The 20,200-nt window shown below is 36.5% G+C and overlaps 1 protein-coding gene across 4 annotated transcripts; it reads right to left on the minus strand.

Annotated features, from left to right (window-relative positions):
* Positions 1-3,250: 3,250 nt before the first annotated feature.
* Positions 3,251-17,420, minus strand: apol1 (apolipoprotein L, 1). 4 transcript variants are annotated; one of them, XM_028021499.1, is made up of 22 exons: positions 17,380-17,420; positions 17,233-17,289; positions 15,934-15,993; positions 15,802-15,861; positions 15,665-15,724; positions 15,515-15,580; positions 15,357-15,413; positions 13,464-13,529; positions 13,174-13,251; positions 13,036-13,089; positions 12,886-12,960; positions 12,739-12,807; positions 11,342-11,389; positions 9,254-9,343; positions 9,080-9,115; positions 8,709-8,801; positions 8,559-8,609; positions 7,083-7,127; positions 6,346-6,423; positions 5,537-5,576; positions 5,084-5,135; positions 3,251-4,276 (listed from the first exon to the last, which is right to left on the minus strand). In XM_028021499.1, the coding sequence occupies exons 3-22, from the start codon at positions 15,949-15,951 to the stop codon at positions 3,430-3,432; spliced, it is 1,983 nt and encodes a 660-aa protein (XP_027877300.1). In that variant the 5' UTR covers positions 15,952-15,993; positions 17,233-17,289; positions 17,380-17,420; the 3' UTR covers positions 3,251-3,429. The 4 variants fall into 4 exon arrangements, with proteins under 4 accessions (XP_027877300.1, XP_027877297.1, XP_027877299.1 ...); XM_028021496.1 differs by lacking the exon at positions 17,380-17,420 and having other exon boundaries at positions 12,739-12,783; positions 17,233-17,285; XM_028021498.1 differs by lacking the exons at positions 11,342-11,389; positions 17,380-17,420 and having other exon boundaries at positions 12,739-12,783; positions 17,233-17,285.
* Positions 17,421-20,200: the final 2,780 nt, after the last annotated feature.

Genomic DNA, 20,200 nt, shown 5'->3' on the forward strand with positions numbered 1-20,200 from the left:
AAAAGAGACCACTGACCAAACTTCTCTGTGTTTCAAGTTTCTCACCTTCCTTCAGGATGAAAAGATGATTAGAGAACTTTTCTCTCCTCTCTGGTTTATGGCTGTGAACTCACCTGAGACAAGGGCGTGGTCAAGTTTGGTGGCTACCTGTGTCTGCATGTAACGCATAAATTTCACAATAGTCATGATTTTCACATGTCAATAGATGTTAAAAGTGATGATCTAAAATTAGAAAAGGAGGGGGGAAAAAAAGAGGTAGAAGTTGGAGTTGAAATGCTTGATAACCAGTGTGGAAAATCACTTGCTGCTCGTGTGCGTTCAATGTCACATGAGGAATTCCCAGAAGATCATGTAGCTGAAAATCTTGTTCCACCACATTTCAGCTCCTCTACACATGTGTAACTGTCTTTGTTGTCACATGTGGAGTCCAACAAAGTTAATTAAAAACATGCAGTGAAAGTTTGTAAATTTTGTTTATTTCAATACCAAGATAAAAAGAGGATTAGAAGGCAAAATATGTTGTATTCAAACACAATATACTAAAAACGTTAAAGTGTAGCTTCATCTGAGTAGCATATAGTTGCTGCGAGAAGTTTATCACTGGCATAAATGTCATAATTTTGGTTTACCAAGTCATTTTAGTAACTGTCTCTACAGTGTGCAATAGAAAAAAACACACTAGTATTTGGCTGAATACCCTTCAGCCAAATACCAAAGAGACCTCATAATGTGACACCAAGTTCAATTTAGTGACTGTTTGGAATCATCATCCTGTTGGACGAAAGTTGAATACAGGTTTCAAAAACACTCAGCAGGAAAAAGGAAAATTTGTTCAACAGATTTAAAAAAAAACACTGATGGAAGACCTATAGTCTACAGTGAAGGATGCATTAAAAATTCACATTATTATTCTTATTGTTTGCTACTCCTGTAAAATTAAAATCAACAGTCATAATGGTGTGATGTAAGCTAATGATGCTAATGGTAGCAGGTACGCTACACACCGTAAAGTAGCTTAAGATTGATGAAGCATCTGGTGTTGACATGTTGGCAAGGGAGGTTCCAAATGAAAATATGTTTAGCTTGTACCACTGCATAAATTAAAATATATATGCATGGGCTGTAATTCCTGTAAATAATTTAAAAATCTTGGACTTTGCATGCACTTCTTCCCTCGCAAAGATCTCTATAAAACAGACTATAAGGCAGCTAATTTGGGATCAGAGATTATGGATTTATTTATATAATGAATTTATTTATTTTTATTTTCAAAGTGCTTGTTCAATAGCAAAACCTCCGAAATGTACAGAAGTGGCGCCACTAGTTGTTAGTTTTATAATAAAAATGTATTTAAACTCACATGGACAGTTTATTGCACGTAGAAGTATTTCTAATCCAGCCTTTACAGAACAAAGAAGACCAATAAATAAACATTTGCTTCCAACAGGCAACAGTGCAGCTGACACCAGAACTAAAGAAGACATTTAACTTTAAAGTAACAGTACAATTAGAGGGAAATATCATCATTTGCATACCTCACGTAGTGGATATACAATTGTCTGTTTGGTTTAAATTAACTTAGTTCAAATGTACCAGTTAATTGATATTAAACAATTCAATAAGGCTGATTTATATTTTAAAAATTCACAGGCTTGAATTTAGTGATGGAAACCAGTGACATTCATAATCATTCAGGGTGAGATTTACCAGCTAATATTTCATTTAAAAGTCTGGATTAATAAGTTTTTGCTGAGATAAAAACAACGTTCATAGATTTATCCTTGTCAAATGACAACAGAGAACAAGAAGTGGCTAAGAACATGAACTAAACTAAATAAATGGTGTAAAAACTCTAAACTCTGATTCACATTTTAACAAAGTGCGTTAAAATAAAGAATAATCTGTTTTTGACTTCTTCATCTTGAATTAGTCAACAAAGAAACAACATGTGACCTCATCTGTTAACGGTTTTGACCCTAAAATGTAACTTAAAACTGATAAAATAAGGAGGCAGATTTAAATGTTGCAAAACTCAGCAAAATGTTTAAGATTATTCAAAATATGTAGCTAGGGTTAGGGTTATTCAAGCCTGAAACAATTTCTCATCAATCCAGATTCATATCCACCAGTTTCTATTAAAAAAAATTTCACTACTGATAGTTTAAAAATTACACCCAGTGACTGCAGCCACCGTTTTAAGGCATCATTGAAAAAAAGGCACCCATCATAATGTAACGTAAAAATCCCAAATTGAGGTGACCCTATTTTAAAAAAAAAAAAGGTCTGTAAAAATCTATCGAATCAATTAAATCTTCAAATCTCACTTCTGAAACAAGACGCTACACACAATGGCACACCTTCCAGATTTTCTCTATGAACCGCAGTTTAAGGTTGGTTTCCTGCTGATGTGGTATTTTGATTAGAACGATTCAATTTGAAAGTTTCCTCAATGAGACTGGAGAGGAAACAGCAGCAGGAGGTTTTAAATAAGTTCACAATGTGTAACGTTTAAAGAGTCCTGTTAAAACTTAAACGTTTAACGCAGTCTGCGATGGGGAGCGGATTATAAAGTTAGACAGTACAAAAATTAACAGCAATATTTCGGCTTATTTAGTCTGTCATACAGAAAAAAAATGTAGTTCATTTTTCAAAGTCACATTTTCACCATATTATTCATACATTTATACATCTCATAGTTCCAAACAAAATATTTAATTCACAAGCTAAATATTTAGGACCAAAATGAATATTTATTTTCCAAACTAAACATTTAATTTCTAAACTAAATATTTCTTTTTCAAACAAAATATTTAGCCTGGACCAAAATATTTAGTCAGCAAGCTAAATAATCTTTTAGAAACCAGGCTAACGTGCCAGCTAAATATTTAGGTAGCGAGATATTTCCAAACTAAGTATTTAGCTTTCTACCTAAATATTTAGCTAGCATCCTAGCCTGACCTGCTAACAAAATATTTATCTTGCTAGCTACCATTTAGTTAGCCTGCTAACTAAAACACTTAGCTAGCAACCTGAATATTTAGTTAGCAGATCAGGCTAGAGTACTAACTAAATATTTAAGTAGCAAGCTAAATACTTTGTCAGTTTGGATAACTAAGTATTTAATTGGCATCTGATTTGTAAACTAAGTATTTAGCCTAATTCAATATTTAGTTTGTAACTATATTATTTAAATGTAGAATAACATTGACAAAATATGACTTTGAAAAATGAATCAATCCCTGATTTTTTCCCTCTATGACAGGCTCAATAAACCAAAAATTTTGTTGTTAATTTCTTACTGTAACATTTATAAGCAGCATCCCATAATAGCCTGTTGGACTCAGACATATTCCTGGTTCTCAAGGTCCTTTTTTATAGCTTTTTTAAATCCGGTCGATCTCATCCTCATCTGAACTCTCATCATGTTTCTCACTTGTCTCTTTTGCCGCCTGCGTTGCCTTCTGGTGTGGTGCTGTGCAGCTCCTCCCAGATGGTGTTCAGCTCCACCAGCCCGTCGTGCAGCTGTGTGGTCACCTCCCTGATTTTGGCTGCAAACTCTGATTTTGCCCCTTTCTTCAGCTCCTTAGAGTCTTCAGCTACGAAGTAGATGTCCATACCGACAAAGAGCCCCGTGAGGACCCCAGTGGCCATGCTGGCGATCTGGACCGCCCTGGCGGCCGTGCTGCCCGCCACGTTGGCGATCTGCACCACACGCATGATCTCGTTGGCGTTGATGAGGATGGCCTTCCCCGCCATGGCGCCGTCCTCGTAGAACTGACTGGTGAGCGCGGGGAAGTCCTGGTTGTACGCGCTTTTCTTCATCTTGATCAGGTCGAACTTGCGCAGGTTCTCTATTCCCTGCTTGATGAACTTCAGGCACTTATTGAGGTCGCCGATCTTCTCCTGGTAGTCCTTGACGATCTTCTCCACCTTCTTGCGGTCCAAAGAGTTGTTGACCTGGTTGGAGATGCCGGCCCCGGCCGAAGTCAACCCACCGGCCGTGGCGACACCTAAACCGACGGCTGTGACAATCAGGGAGGTTCCCATGGTGAACGGAGCCAGGGCGAGGCCAGTGATGGTGGTGACGCCGCCGATGGCGCTGGTGGAGCCGCCGGTGATCTGTGCGATCTTTGTCTTCTTGTTGAATTTGTCCAGGCCGTCGGCGATGGTGTTGAGGTCGATGACATGCTGCCAGAGGCTCTCGGCTCGCTCGGAGAACAGCTTGTTGAAAACTCGGATTCCCTTCTGAACCTTATCTGCAGTTACAGCGAAGGCCCTGACAAAAGAAAAAGATGATGACTAAAAACGTGACAACCAACAAATAGCACTTTCATCTAATTTCTATGAGTATTTTTTTCTATTATAGATGAGAAATTTATCAAAATCTCTTTACTTATTGTTTACTTATCCTTATTTTGTCTACTGTTTACTTATTCTTCATATTCTTTTTGTTTAGTCAGAAAGTCATTCTCTCCTGATTTTTACTGGTACAAGTTAAGTTCTGCTGCTCTTGGCAGTTGGTGGTTACCATAGCAACCAGTAACTGCCAGCTCCTCCCCCTTTTTCTGTTGCAGTTTGTAACTATGGTATGTAACGGGATTGGCTCGGTGTTTTCTAAACTACTATAATATTTTAGCATTTGTATTTTTAATTTTGCTTTATTTCATTTAACTTAAAATGAATGTTATAAATTTCATCTTTTTCATTTTACAACTGTTAGCTGTTTCTGTTAACTGTTGCTCTGTAGTTAGTTACGGGTTATTTATTCTATTTATTTAATGTGTAGGGGCGAAAGCTGCAGGACTGATGTTAACCACCAACTTGATGTTTCTCTTGTTAGAATAAATACAGCGAGCCAGAGTGGGTCTGATGTTCTATGAAGACCAGAGAATTTTTTAAAACATGTTAAGACAGATTTTTAAGTTTTGTAGAAACTACAGAAGTGATTAACTTCCACAGTGTAAATAAATTCAGGAGCAGTTTATAATACAGTTTATCAGCATGATTATAGATAATAAGTGAACAATATTTGCAAAGCGTCACTCAAAAGGTTTAATTGACGTCCATTTCTGCTTCAACTTACTTGACCTCTTCCTTTTTTGTCATGTCGTCATCTTGAGGCGTGTCCTCCCATGCTAGGAAAAAAAAAAAAGCAATAAAGAGTAATGTTATGAATCACTTCATGGGTAGCACAAAGACAACAGCATGTTGACATTGCGGTACACCCATGTGCTGCTATGACAACCATAAACTGTAGCTCCCAGTGGACTGGGTGAACATTAGCAAGGTCAGCGTTTGTTCCCGACGTTTCCAGTGACCCATGACGGTTTTATAGCAGGTTTATTAAAAGATTTTGGTTTGTTGAAGCAGGAAATAGTCTTTTTTCTAAAAATGGACATTGGTAAGGACAACTGGAAGTATTTTGATTTTACTCAAGTAAGTTAAATACTTAAATGAAAACAACACTAGGATATTAAAAACACTTTTCCTCATATTTTCAGAGAAATATTTTAAAACAAATAGAAAAAAGACTTACATTCAACATTGTTCCACCAGTCCATGAGATCCTCCACATCCTAAAAGAGACAGATTTTTATTTACATACTTGTTGCTATTGTTGACTTGTAAAGCTGGTCAGAAAACAGACAGTTGGTCTGAAGACACTGAGCGCACCTTTCATATTCACAAAAAGCAAACAAAAATGGAGTAGCGTCAGATTTTAGCGGTTGTAGAATTCCTCTTTTTTCATTGACTCATGTTTGTTTTGGGTTGTTTTTGTTTTTGGGTCTGGGTCATTTACCCAGAATGCCCTGCGCTGTAGTATGCTTCCTGCCTTTGGAGCGGTCTCCTGTCCGCTTGGTGTTCAGATATGCATTCGAAATGCATCAGAGTTCACTTCAACCGAACCGAGACCCAAGGTTTTGAAGGTTTTAAGGTGAACCAGAGTTTGATTGCGCATTCTCCCCTCCACAAACGAACCCAGAGAGACCACACATACATGGAGGGAACATAAATACACTATGCAGAAAGAGCCCAGGTGGGATTCAATCCTTCTTGCTTCAAGGCAACAGTGCTAACCACAGTTCCTCCTTGCAACCACAAAATGTTCAGTAAAATCAAAAATTACACCAATATAACAAAGATTTCAGAATCTCTTGAAACTTCAATTGTCATAATTCTTTAAACAGTTGACTGCAAATAGATATAAATCAATATACAATAACTAATTACAAGTGTAGGAATGGCTAACAGGTTTGTTTACAGATATTAAAATTATGTATTGTTGGGAAGAAACTGGAAAAGGGGCAAACAGACCCAGAGTTGTCAACATATTTAGAAACCAACCTGGCCTTCATCTGGCCTTGAGGGCTCCATACGGAAATCCTCCAGCCTGTCAAATAAAGACCTTTGAGGTTCTTCATTCTGAGAAAACAAGACAAAAACAAATTAAAACACGGGAATAAGCGTAACTTTACAAACAATTCTGCACAGAAGAACAGTGACAGGCGTATGCTAAGTAGACATTTGTAAATTTAAAAACCAGCATGTGAGAAGTCATGGCTTCTTGGTTTCGCTATTTCTGCTCAGAGAAAAGGGAGGAAGTTTGAGTGACAACGATTTTAATTCTGCAGACTGCTTTAGGCCGTTTGCAGAAGTCAAAAAAGGACCAAAAGCTTCCATGAAGCCGCTGAAAACAAGAAGTGGAGAAACAAGTCTGGGCACATTTGAGCCTAATCTTCTCATCTTCTCATGTTCATGAGCACGCACAAACACGTATGACGGTGTGGGCTGGGTTTCATGTCAGCAGTGGCAGAGGAGCAAAAAAAAAAGAAAAACATTGACAACAATAGTCTCTGTTGGGAACTGAGCGTTTACTCTGGAGGCGAAGTGTGTGATGGGAGAATAGGAGGTTGTTTTCAGGGTGGAGGAGGGTGGGAGTCAAGTGACTGAAACACAAAGAGTAAGACTGAAACAAAACATATCATGTACTTCAGATGTAGGTTTCATGCAACAGAGAGGAAAAAGAGCAACAAACAAAAGATACACCGAAAACTTTCTTTTATAAAGGAAATATTTTCCACCTCTGCTGCAGCTCCGCCTGGTCTGTTCTTCTGAATGACTTTGGCCTGAAAACAAACAAAACAAACAGAAAATCATGTCTGTCGTGATGGTGATTTTGAAGTACAAAGTTTAGATTTATGGTCAGCTAAAGGTTTTCAGACTGTGCAGACAGGTTGCAGTGAATCGTCCACAATGTGCTGGACTAACCTCACCTAAATAACCTGACAACGAAAGAGTTTACATCAACAACTAAATTAAAACTAGTCCAAACAATGCAGCAAGTTTCAAAGTTTTTATACAATCATAACCTTTGAATTTATGATTGTATAAAAATGCTCCAGGCGTCACATCACCATCTTTACAGTCATGAGATCTCATAAATACTTTTCTGATAGGCCACATAGTGGTTTCAGTCGGCAGCAGTTACTTCTTGTACAGAAACAGTTCAGAATATTTTAAGAATCAAACAGGTTGCACTGTGATTAATGCTTTTTTTTTGTTTGTTTGTTTTTACTAAATTTTACAGCGTGTCACCTGCGGTATTACCCAGAATTACAGTCATAAACATACATGCAAACATGCAGAAAAAACTTGAAAATTGTTTTCCAGTAGCAAACTACTGGAAAACAATTAAAGTAGCAAACTACTGGAATTGTTAATTGTGCAAATTACATGTAACCAAGGGACACCTGAAACATGCAAAGAACTGAAACCTGATGTGAAAAATGTAAAAGAAATCTTACAAGCACAAACTGCAAAGAACTGAACTGACAGAAAAACCGATATAAACCTTAATAAATATGTAAACTACATGGCAGAAAAGTACTGGATTCATGACATTCAAGCCACTGGAAACCTTAAACCAGACAATCTACTGGAAAGATGACATAAAAACTCCTCAAAAACATGTCACGCCACCTACTGGAAACCTAAAACACATTTTTCATAAACAAATGCTAGTTATTATAAATTTAATTACTTCTTTGTTTGGTTTTAATATTCAACTGACAACTTCTGTGAACTTTTTCTTGATTCTGAGTTATAAATGCAGCTGAAACTGAAGCATAACTGTTGTCTGTAGTTTTAAACTAAACATATCACCCAGTTTCATCAGAACTGCGTCCTACGGATGCATCGGTACAAATAGATTATCTCAAACATCTAACTGAGAAGTGTTCCCTCAGACCTCAAGATGTACTGCTAATAAGGCACGAAACGAAAGCTGCAGTGAAATCTACATGTTGCAATGCTGTGTCCTATTTTTATTTTCGATCAAATTAAGGCACGGACTAGTCAAAGAAGCTGAAAAGAAGCCATGATGATGAGTCAGCTTACTAAGGTACAGTTACCTAGAGTTGTGCAGAACGGCTTTGTAAATATAGACTCTCCAGTAATAATAATAAAAACTAAAGTGGATCATTTTTAATCAGAAATGTATGAAACTTTTGAATATGGACACAAACAGGTTTGAATAACTCCCAATTTTTTTTTCTTACCTTGATCTGAGGCATGAAAGGATTGTTCTTCTTTGGTTTATTGACTTTGGGCTAAAAACAAACAAAAACAGGATCAGGCCATGTCAATAAAATTAAAACACAAAGTTCCTTTTGCAGCTTTTAGGGTTAAATTAATATTTTACACCTAACCTTGTCCATATTCTCCTTGTCCCCATCTTTTTTAATTTCCTCTTTAATTGAAGACTCTTCTTCGTCTTTTAGTCCCTCATCATCAGATGCAGCCTGACAAAAAAAATAAATAATTAGCCACAAAATAAAACATTTGGCTATAACAGATGCATATTAGGTGTTTGTAAAATTAAGTGATAAATAATATAAAAAATAAAATAAAAAAGAACCATAATGATATGTTTGCCATTATGGCAAATTTACAGAAAAATGTTTTCTAAAAACTCTCCGAACAGAAAACAAAAATCATCTCCACCTTATTATTTGTAAAATTATTTTTAGATGGGAGAATTTGTGAGACCAAATTATACAAGTCACATTTTGATATTTACCTGAGGCCGAGGCATGAAAGGATTGTGTTTTGGCTTCTTGAATTTGGGTTAGAAGAAGAAAAAAAAAGTTTAGATTTTATTTTTAATTGAAATACAGAAACGCTCTATTTTCAGATATTAGTCAAATTAACATTTGTTCATAAGCAGCAAAAAAGGTCAAAAAACAAAACAGACCTTTTCTGGTTTTTCCTTGTCATCATTTTTAATTTCCTCTTTAGACGATGACTCATCTTCATCCTTCAGCCCTTCATCATCAGACGCTCCCTGACAATTAAAAAGACAAAAGCATGATTTTTAATGTCTGACGTTTGGCTTTTTCTACGGAAGAGGATTAGGGCCACCGAGAAAAAAAAAAGAATTCTGACTTTAATCTCAGAATTCTGACTTTCTGACTTTAATCTCAGAATTCTGACTTTAATCTCAGAATTCTGACTTTCTGACTTTAATCTCAGAATTCTGACTTTCTGACTTTAATCTCAGAATTCTGACTTCATCATCAGACCCAGCCTAAAATAAGCATTAACATTGCAAAACATGAGGCAATACAAAATACAGAGTTCCTGAGAACAAGGCTAGCTAGCTAGCTTATGCTTATGAGACAAAGATGGTTCAAATGCCAAAGAAAATGTTCTCAAACTGTATTTAAATATTCAGTTTTGGATTAATTAGTCAAAAGTATATTACATTTTAAGGTAGACATGATTAAATGACTGATAAAAAAATCTGTATGCCACTGCTTTAGTTCAAGAAGCTTTAAAGCAGATGCTAGATACTAAAGCTAGCAACAGTTAGCTAGCGGCGCTAAGCTAGCAGTGCTTTCCTTCTCTCCCTTTGATTATTTCTATAAAAATAACTAAAATCCTTCCATACAAACTTTAAAAGTGGCTGAAGATTCTTTCATAACACAGAGTTGTTAGCTTTACTACTAAATTTAAGGACTAATTACTTTCTATTTTCTAAATAAGAATCTCAAATGCAGGCGTGTCAGACCTTGATAGCCCCAAACTAATGCATAATTTTGAAAAGTTTTGCAGTAGTAGGAAAATATGTATGGTTAGTTATGGCAATAATTAGTCATAAAAATGTTCAAAGTGACTTCCTGCTGGCAGATACAGCACAGTGAAAACGTATTTACCCCCTCACAAATGATTTACTTTAAACTAATTTTAATTTCAGATAAAGATATGTGTACCAGCTATTCAAACATTTTGTTTCTACCAGATGAATAATAAAAAAAAGAAACATGCACTGCCATTATACATTGGTCTAAGTCACACAAGAAACCTGAAAAACTACATTTCACTGAAACTGCTGCTGTTTATCCTTGAATGAACGATTGCTATCTGAGTCAAACATGCTCCAGTTTTTTAGTTTGGACTGTAAACTCATCAGGAAACATCATCCACACGCAATTATGCGCCTGTTTATTCCTTCAAATGTCCTGTCCTACTTTCTGCTTTTGACTCAGATTTCCCAGTTATAAAATCCATATTGTATCCTTTAAAAATCAGCTGAAAACTCACATGTTCATGCTTGAAAAATCAAAAACAAAGAGTCCAAAGTTTTAACACAAGCAACTTAATATGAACAGATAAATCTCCCCACAAAATGTTACTAAGTATTTTGTCTTGTTTTTATTGCAAACATTTTAGTACACTGGAAATAAAACAAAACTAACTTGTGAGTAACTTTTCAGCAAAATATAGGAGCTTCATTAAGTCAATAATTCCTTAATATTGGTGTGAACACACTAGTTATTGCAGATTATTTCACTTATAACGTGGTAAAATATCTTGTAAGTGAAAAAATCTGCTAGTGGAACTGGCGTCTTTTTAAAATTCAATATAAGGAATTATTTACTCAAAACAAGCTCCGATTTCTTGCTGAAATGTTACTTGTAAGTTAATTTTTTCTTATTCCAAGTGCCCTATGACATTAGCACTAGAAATTAGACAATAATCCTCAATTAGATTTTGTTTTTGCAGTGTAACAATGAGCTTGCAGGAACTCCCTCTGACAACAGCCTGAGGAAGTCACATGTATCTTGCATGGGTTTAGCATGACGCAGGTGATAAAGAAGCAGGAGCTGGAAAAGTTGGATCATAACCCAACGGCAACGGCAAATACTCGACGTATTCATTTCATACAATGACAGCATGAACACTGCAGAAGAAAAATATATTTTATAAAGTTCATAAAAGTCTTGGATTATTTTGTTTGTTTGGGCAACAAGGTTCAAACCGAAACTGATGATTCACTCACTGGTTTGTCTTTGGTCAAACCAGTGGCTTCTTGTCCTGATTGGCTCTGCTGTAAATTTATAAAATAAAATAAAATATTTAGTTCATTTAAAAAAAATCTGGAAACAATTTTTACATGTGAAAAAAAACTACATCTCTTTCTGAAATATGGTCTCATCAGTGGAGCTTCAGCAGACATTTATTTTCTTTCCGCACATAAAACCAAAACAATTAGACGCACCTGATCAGTTTTGTATCAGATTTTGCTCTCTCTAAAGTTTTCACCTCCCTACACCAACAGTAGCCAACTCCAATTTTTGCCCTGCATTAATTTGATATTTAATATCTGCATTAATCTAGAAGATATTAAAGTATTTTTTTCTAACCTTTCTGCCATGAAATGTTGATAAAAATCTATTTTAGAAGCAGGCGTAACAAGCTGCAGGTGTGAAATACAGCAATCACTGTAAAACGTGACTTTGCAGATTTAAAAACAACTAAAATAATTTGACATTATCCATTTAAACAGTCTTTAGCATCTCATATTGAACAGAGTGATTATGTAGCTATTGGAGTTTGTGTATTTGCCAAAAAGCTTCAGATATTTCCTTATCCATCTTATTTCATGTGGTTAAAAGTTCATATGGAGAAAATTGGCTACTCTGCTGCATCGTGTTCAGCCTTCCTATTACCTGCTGAAAATCTTGTTCTCTCTTCCAGCTTGAGTAAATAAATAGTTAATATGCAGAGAAGGTAATTTAGCTTTTTGATTCAGGTGTGTTTGAGCTGGAAGGCATCCAGAGATTGCAGGGCAGAAGAACTTCACTGGAAATTTAGAATATTGTCGTAGAGCAAAGTTTCTTTTAATATCTAGACATCTATAACTACAGGTTAGCCATCTTCAAGTCAATGAAAAAGCCCCAAAATAATACAGATGAAAAAGTGTTTATTCATGTAATATAAGCACTTCATAAATTACTAATAACTATTATCCATTAATTAAGGATGAGAAGGAGACAATATGCTAAAACTTGTTTACCAATGCTTACTGTGCTTATAACGTAGTCTGAAATGTTTAGATAACTAGATAAATATATAGATGAACAGATTTGGCTCAGTATTTGGCAAGAAACTAGTAGATTTAGTCTCTTCCCCGGCCTTACTTAATGCATAATAAACAGTTATTGCTTTATAAAGTGTTCAGAGATAATTTAATAACATATCTATGAACTATTTATTATGCCTCTATAAGGGGAGCCTCATTGTAAAGTTTACCTAAAGGCTTTTGTATGAGGTTAAATGCCTACAGAATGTTAGGTAAACATAAAAAGCAGCTTGATTTTATTTTCACTAGTCAGAATGAAACTTTAATGAAACCAAAGAGAGAAATAATCAGACATTTTTACGTTCTGTACAAACCTCTTGCTTGTCTTTCTTGCGATGTCTGACAGTTTTGCTCATTTCCTGAAATGTAACCACAGCAGCTTTCTTAAACTGAGATAAGCTGTTTGAACAGATGGCACATAAAAAATAAAAATATAACTAAAGTAAGAGCAGATTTCCCACCTCCTCTGATGGTCTGGGTGGAACAACGGGAGGGTCTGAAGGTTTTTCTTTCTTCTCTCTAGGGAGTTTTTCCTTCTGCACAGAAAAATTAAACTGTTACATTATTTAAAAAAGAGCAATGCACAAGTTTAGATAGGAAACAAAAAGCACCTTCTCCTCTGGTTTTGGTTTTTCCATCTCATGCATGGATGTCGTCTTCATTGTCTGGAGTCCCAGCACAGATTTAAAGCAGAACCGAGAATGTTTTTCATAAGAACCACTTGTAAATATTTGCGGCTGCAAACAAACCTCTACTCTTGGTCTGCGTAGGACTGGAGGAGTTTCACCCTTTTCCTTCCCTTCTGTCTGGATCAAATTACTCTTGACCTGCCAAGGACAAAAACACAGAGTGAATGACTTAGTGTCCCAGAACAGGAGGTGAAGATTTAATAGCCGTCAGGAGCGAAACGAGAGTGACGCAGCAGGAAGTGTGGAGGAGGAGCTTCAGTTTGGAGGGTATTTTTGTAAGAAGTTGATCGGCTCCACATGCCTGTTTGTGGTCATCGATTAGTTGTGACCGAAGGAAAAAATAGGCTCACCAGATCCGCCTTGTTTTGCAACTGCTTCCCGTTCTCCGCAGAGGTCTGCGTGTCCTCAGTGTCCTTCTGAGCAGAGGACAAAAAGACGTTTGTTGTTTTTTTTCACTGCGTTTCACTGAAATGCTGCCATAGCTTCCATTTAAGCTGGTGATTTCTCATTTAATTTGATGTTTTTTGTTGTTTTTAATAGGAAGAAACATTTAATTTCTCTCAGCTGCAGAGAAATTGATTGGAGACTTTCTACTGATCTAAAGTGAACATAAAATCAAACGTTATATTTCCTATTTGAAGAGTTGTGGCGTAAAGTCTTTTTCTATGTACTTACTATAGAATATACATAGTAAGTAGATAATATAGTCCTTTTTAAAGGGCCAGTATTTTGTATTTTGCAGGAACATTTTGCCATTTTATAGCACAATCAAGTAACTATTTTACTTTCAGTTGTTATAAAAATGCTATATCTTTCAAATATGACTTTGTATTTTAATGCCTTGAAATTGGGCCTCTGTCTCTTTAAAAACTCCTTTTCTTTCTGAGACTCCACCTTCAGGAAGTCATCACAACATGGCTCCTCTATTAACCCTTTAACAACATTTCTACCAGCATTTCACTGAGAAGCAGCTATAATGAGCTCAGCAGATGCGCAGCTCCACCAGATGCTTGCTAATTGCTGCTGGCTAGTCTGAAGGAGCTGAGTGTGGGTTGCTCTGTGAGGCTGAAGCTTGGAAACTTCCACCTCCCAGGAGCAGCAGCTCTGAGGTGGAGCCGCGCCTCGAAGGCGAATCCATAAACGGCTTCCTCCATTATTACTGCCGTAAACAGAGAGCTGCTGTTTGACGTCAACGTTCTTCTTCTGCGGATGCCGGGAGCTTTGGAGTCTAAATTTAGACACAGATTGTGTCTGAATTTAAGCAGCAGCATGAATGACCATGCTGCTAATTATGGTCATTTAAACATCAGATTTTCATAAATCTGATTTTCAGTAAAATTAGAACGGAGCATCAAGTCGTAATATTTTGAGTCAAAGTAATAAAGGATAAAGTTGTAGTATTAAGATTTTATTTTATTACGATTTTATCCTCAAAACTACAACTTTACGCTCACAAAAAACTACAACTTCATTCATGTTTTCTCTCGCAATATTACGGCTTTATTCGGGTACAAGTTTGTTCTCATAATATGACTTATCCTCATAATTTTATCACTCTATGCTCCTAATTTTATGATTTTTTTAAATTAAAATGGTCATAATACCCTGTCACAGAAAATACACAAAGCACAGCAGCATCATGAGCAGCGGCATCATAGAAATGACAGCATCTTATCCTACATAAAAGTTTTTTTCCTTTCTCTGTGTTTACATTCAAGTAATAAAAAAGAAAACAAGCTACGGTGATATATGTAGCAAGAGGCAGCAGCTTTATGATGCAAAACTTTCAGGATAAGCATCAATCATCATCAGCAACACTTTCCCAGCCCTGATTTTCCCTCAACGCCACCAGCACATTTATGCACCATCAGGATAGTTACTTTAGCTGCAGAGCAGAACGGATTCAGTTTGTTCATGGCTTCAACCAAGATGCTCTACAGAGGGAAGCATTAAAATGATGCACAGATGTTACTCTGACATCCTGTTGACAGCTGCAATCCTAGAAAAGCAGTGGAGTTTAAAACAGATGAACGCTTTGGAAGCACATTCACTGTAACCAGATTAAATGGTCACTAGATAAACAAACTAACTCTACTGGTTTCCTGACTGGTAACTGGTTTAGCTGGGCGTGGCATCTCTCTTAAATCAGAGTTCTGGCATTTTTTGGTAACTGAAACAAGTCAGTAATGTTTTCTCTGATCTAAAGTTGGAACAAAATGTCACATCTTATCAACTGTATTTACCTGAGACTGAGAGCTTGCAACTTTTTTCTTGAACATGCCACCAAAGAATCCTGTTTCCTGAAAGAAAAAGCCAAACTAAATCAATGCTCAGCAACTCGCCTTTATGACCGATACAGACCGATGCTTCTGAGTCTGGATTTATCAGATAAAAACCTCACCTCTGTGTGGTTCTCAGAGAGATTCTCACTGCTTTCAGAAACCTCACTGGCTGCTGATAAATCCTCCTGAGGGCAGGACAGAAATATGAATCACTTATTATCAAGAATAATATTGCAGAAGCAAGATGCATTAATAGTTACAGCTCCCACCTGAGATGGCGCTCTTTCTCCAAAAGGGTTTTTAAAGATTGCACCAAACCCGCTTGGCTCCTGAAGACAGAAATTTAGATTTTTAACACATCCTGAACATTTAAATTAATCTGCCTTTAGTTTGAAATAATTCGTACTTTGGTCTTGGAAAGACTGTCGTTGCTTTTCGACAGCTCGCTTTGTGCAGACAAATCTTCCTAAAGGAACATTTTTAAAATAAGTAACCAACCTACATTATTCTGAATAACACTAGAAGAGAACATAAGTACCTTCGACGCTGCTCTCATCCCATTGAATTTAGGAGACTTTGTCACCTTCCCTGCTGACTCCTTTGAACAAAAACACCATAAAAGAGTTAATACAACCAGAACATTGGTTTAGGTTGCAATGTTTTACAGTGAAAATAACAGAGGCTTTTTTTTTTCCAACTGTTGCAGCAGTCGGATAGATGGGCAGAGATGTGCTGATTCAGCACTTCTTCCAAATCGCTGATGCTGGCACATTTGATCTCACCAAAACAAAAACAAAAAGCTCAGAGGCGCCGGATAACAAAATATATCTGGATACCTGGTACACATACCTTAACATTGGTGAGATTAGGTGACTATATAATGATTAAAAACACTGTAGATGGTCGAGGACAGCAGAGGAAACAGCAGCAAACAACTGAAATCAGTGATGTTCTCATCTAGCTATATTGTACATACAGGTAATGGAATGAAGGCATTTTTTGATTATCTACACTTCCCCTAATGATTTAACTGTTTTTCACCCTTTATAACGATGTATAATGCTGTGTATAGTGCGTTCAAATATTCCCTTAAGTCTTTCTGTGTGAGGGAGATTTTTAGAGAGCTGCTGAAACACTGTTCATTAAAAGTGATGATGTTCAAAGCAAAGTGGCAAGTTTCTGAGGCAGGGGAAGTTTTTCTTTAAATTTTGTCCGAACACGATAAACCGGAACGATGACGAAATACTTTGTGAGCCAAAGTATCAATGAGCCACTGCAGTTTTGTGAAATACGCTAATTTTGACACAGTGGAAAAACAAAACAAAAACTTTATTTTGCTTTATCAAAAACAAAATCAAGTTTTTAAAAATTAAGCAAATTTATTTTCTTAATTCTATTTTTTTATTTTTATTTCATGGTCAATAGAAACACAGCTACAGTGGAGCGCATTAAGTAAGACACAATCACAATACTGACCATGTCATACTAATAAACTGTTGGGTTACTTCTCAAAATTTAGGTGGAATTAATATTAAAGTATCAGATTAGAACTGGTCACACTGACTGATGACTGAGGAAAACAACCACAAATCACAACAAAAAACTTGTTAGGCCAAATTATCAACGATTCATCAAAGCTGAGTGAAATGCTAATGTTAGCCTTTAGCATTTCACTAAACTCCTCAGCATAAAAAAAATAGTATATTGAACTGGTCCAAATCCTCTCCTGAAGCGACTGGTTCCCATTTGGCTGTGTTTTAGTCTTAAAATTTGTGTTGCAGTTATTTAAAATGCTGAATTCAGAGCAAAAATCAAAATCCGATGGGATGAGACTCACCTTCGTGTTGGTGCTTTCAGAGTGGTTTTTATCATGAGCTGAAAGATCCTGGATGAAACATGGCAACATAGCATCATTTTACTGAACACAGAAATGTAGGTGATATAATTTTTACTGTTTGTTTTAATGAAAAGTAAAAGTTGTTGACCTGAGACGGCCTGTGGGTTTGTCCTGGTCGGGGCGATCGCTTCAGTATTCCACCAAACAATCCTGATTTATCCTTAAACGGAAAAAAAGTTTCGAATTTCCAGCTTGTGTGTATGAAAATAAATAAATAAATAAAAATCACATAAATATAACAAAGCAATACCTTTGATGATTTATTGTCTGCTAAGCTGTCACTGCTGGCGGACGATCCAGGGTGTTGTGAAAGTAAAGTAAGTAGTAAAGTAGTACTTAGCTAACTGGGGGTTAATTTCTGCTTCAACAATTATCTGATGGGACGCCGGGAAAGACTATTGTTGTGTTCATGTTGTGCTAAAAGGAGTTAGCATATCATCGAAGCTATTCAAGCCTAAAGTAGCATCTCAATGCTAAACAGGTTTGTGCAAACAGACGTCCTTATCCCTCATTTCTAAAGTATTTTCCCAAAGAAGTTGCATGAATGATCAGAAACACATAATAGCCCTTTGCCCCAATCTGACAACAGAATAACCTAAACAACAGATTTAAAAACAATAAATATAGCTCGTATGTCTATTTATTCAATAATTTAGCTGCAAAAATGGTCTTCTGAATTGAAAATGTTGTTAAATAGTTGTTGATTGAAACGTTAGTAATTATTACAGACCAAGCAATTACTGACCAGCAGTTTAAACACAAAAACATCTGAATAAAACCCACAGAAATTTGTGACAAAATGTGAAAACTTCAAGGCATTCTATGCAACAATTATTAAAACTTGCAAAGCTAAATAAAAGATGAAGTTATTATATAGAACATGTTACCTGTGCTTTTGGAGATGGTTGTGCAGTCTTGGATGATTTCCTGAACACCCCACCGAACAACGTGGCTTTATGCTGGAAGCAAGAGGAGGAGCAGAGAAACGCCCTCACTGGTCCTGCAGCGCGTTTATAATAAGCAGGATGTGATTTAAAGCATCATCAGAATGTGTTTCAGGTCCAAACGGCAAGTCCAGGCCTGAGTTTCATGTCTAACCTTGAAGATCAGATGGCAGTAAAACATTGCTCTGTTTAACTTCCTGAGTAAAATAATTGCATTACCTCATTTTTTAAAGGCAAACAGTGCAGAATGTCAAAATGGCTCCATGTTCTTAATGAGAAATTCCAGCTAGTCATTATTCCTATTGCTCACAGAGTCTTGTTTAAAAGGTCAGTATTGTGTTTTTCTATTAGCACAATCAAGTAACTGAGTTGTTATAAAAAATGCTGTATATTTAAAAATGAAAGAAATTTGAGTTTGCAATTTAACATCTTGAAATTGGGTCTCTGTCTCTTTAAGAAACTCCTGCTCTTTCCGACACTCCGCCTTCAGCATGTCAGCCATGCTCCTCCATTATGCCGTTTACAACCATTCTTAGGAACACTGGACTGAGAAGTAGTTTATATGATGAGCTCAGCAGACACCAGATGTTTGCTCATTGCTGCTGCCGCTAGTCTGGAGGAGCTGAGTGGGGGGGCATTGAGGAGCTGCTCTGTGAGGCGAAACTCGACTGGAGACCGCAGTGAAAATAGGCGTCACTTGGTGAGAGCAAGCTTTTAGACACACCTGGATGGTTGCCATGGGAGATTAAAGGATTTCACAAACATGCATGGAAGAATCAAAGCAACATAAGTTTGTTTTTGATGTGGTAATAACAAAATATAAGGTGATGTAAAGCTCAAAAAGTTGACTTTGCATAACAGTGCCTCTTCTAGAGAGAGGAAAAGATGAACTGGGAGTTTATCTGCAGTAATGTGGGCGCAAGTTTGAAACCAAATCTCTCAATTTACCAAACTGTCTTTGTTATAATCCACACATATGGCCTTCATATATAGATAATTATAAAAATTAGCTTCCTCTATAGCAGTGGTGCCCAAAGGTTTTCCCCACAAGGACGTAACTGTGAAGCACAGAGTAACTTTGGGCCACAAATACACCCGTCTGTCCATCATCTTTTATTTAATCCAGGGTTGTGACCATAAATCAGCCGGTAAATTGAGAGATTTGCCTGTTGGCTAAGCTGACTCTGCACCACAACAGATCATCACAGCAGATGTTACACCAATCCACACATCAGTTTCCTGCCCAATTTCTCCTTAATTTGTGAAAAATACCCAAATACTTCATTAAAAAATATAAAGATTTATAAAGATTTTTTTAACTTGCTCATTAATAAGCACATGTTTTAATGAAAAGAATAAAGTAGTTTTATTTTTATAGATATCGGGTCTATAAATGAGTCACTGTGGATTCAAAACAAAAAAAAATGCAATTTATTACATTTTATTTCTAAGACTAACTTGAGAGAACAGAAATAAGAAAACAAATAAACAAACAAACAAACAAACAACAAAGTGCTTTTGGGGGGGCTTGTCCACCCAGGGCGCCAGTTATACAAGAGCCGCCCCTGGCTGCCATGCTTTGAAACAAAACAAACGTTTAAAAAAAGGATCTTTTTTTGACTCCACCTGTTTGTATCCGAACCACATGGGTACCAGATTCTGTTACCAGTTAATTCCGGGTCTCCATCAGGTTAAATAAAAGGAAAACGCTTCGTTATGGATCCAGGAACCTGGAAAAGTTAACTTACAACACAAACAGTTACTCACAGCAGCAGATCCTCCATCTTCGCACTCCACGTCCAGATCCAGTTGATCCTATCGATCCTGTCAGACAGTGATGAGGGCAAAACAGATTCAAGGGCAATAATTTTAATAACTACTCAGCCGGTATGAACAGCAACTAAAACATGTGATCATTAACGCACCATTAACCCTCCTGATCGGTTTCAAATCCCTCCGTTGAG

The sequence above is a fragment of the Xiphophorus couchianus genome, chromosome 6, assembly GCF_001444195.1.
Source record: "Xiphophorus couchianus chromosome 6, X_couchianus-1.0, whole genome shotgun sequence".
Taxonomy (NCBI): domain Eukaryota; kingdom Metazoa; phylum Chordata; class Actinopteri; order Cyprinodontiformes; family Poeciliidae; genus Xiphophorus; species Xiphophorus couchianus.

Excerpts from the sequence above, each read along its gene's own strand:
- apol1 (XM_028021499.1), bottom strand. Across the intron at positions 12,808-12,885 it reads CACCCAGACCATCAGAGGAG|AAAGCTGCTGTGGTTACATT; the intron begins GTGGGAAATCTG and ends TCTCAGTTTAAG. Across the intron at positions 6,424-7,082 it reads CAGGCGGAGCTGCAGCAGAG|AATGAAGAACCTCAAAGGTC; the intron begins GTGGAAAATATT and ends TTGTTTTCTCAG.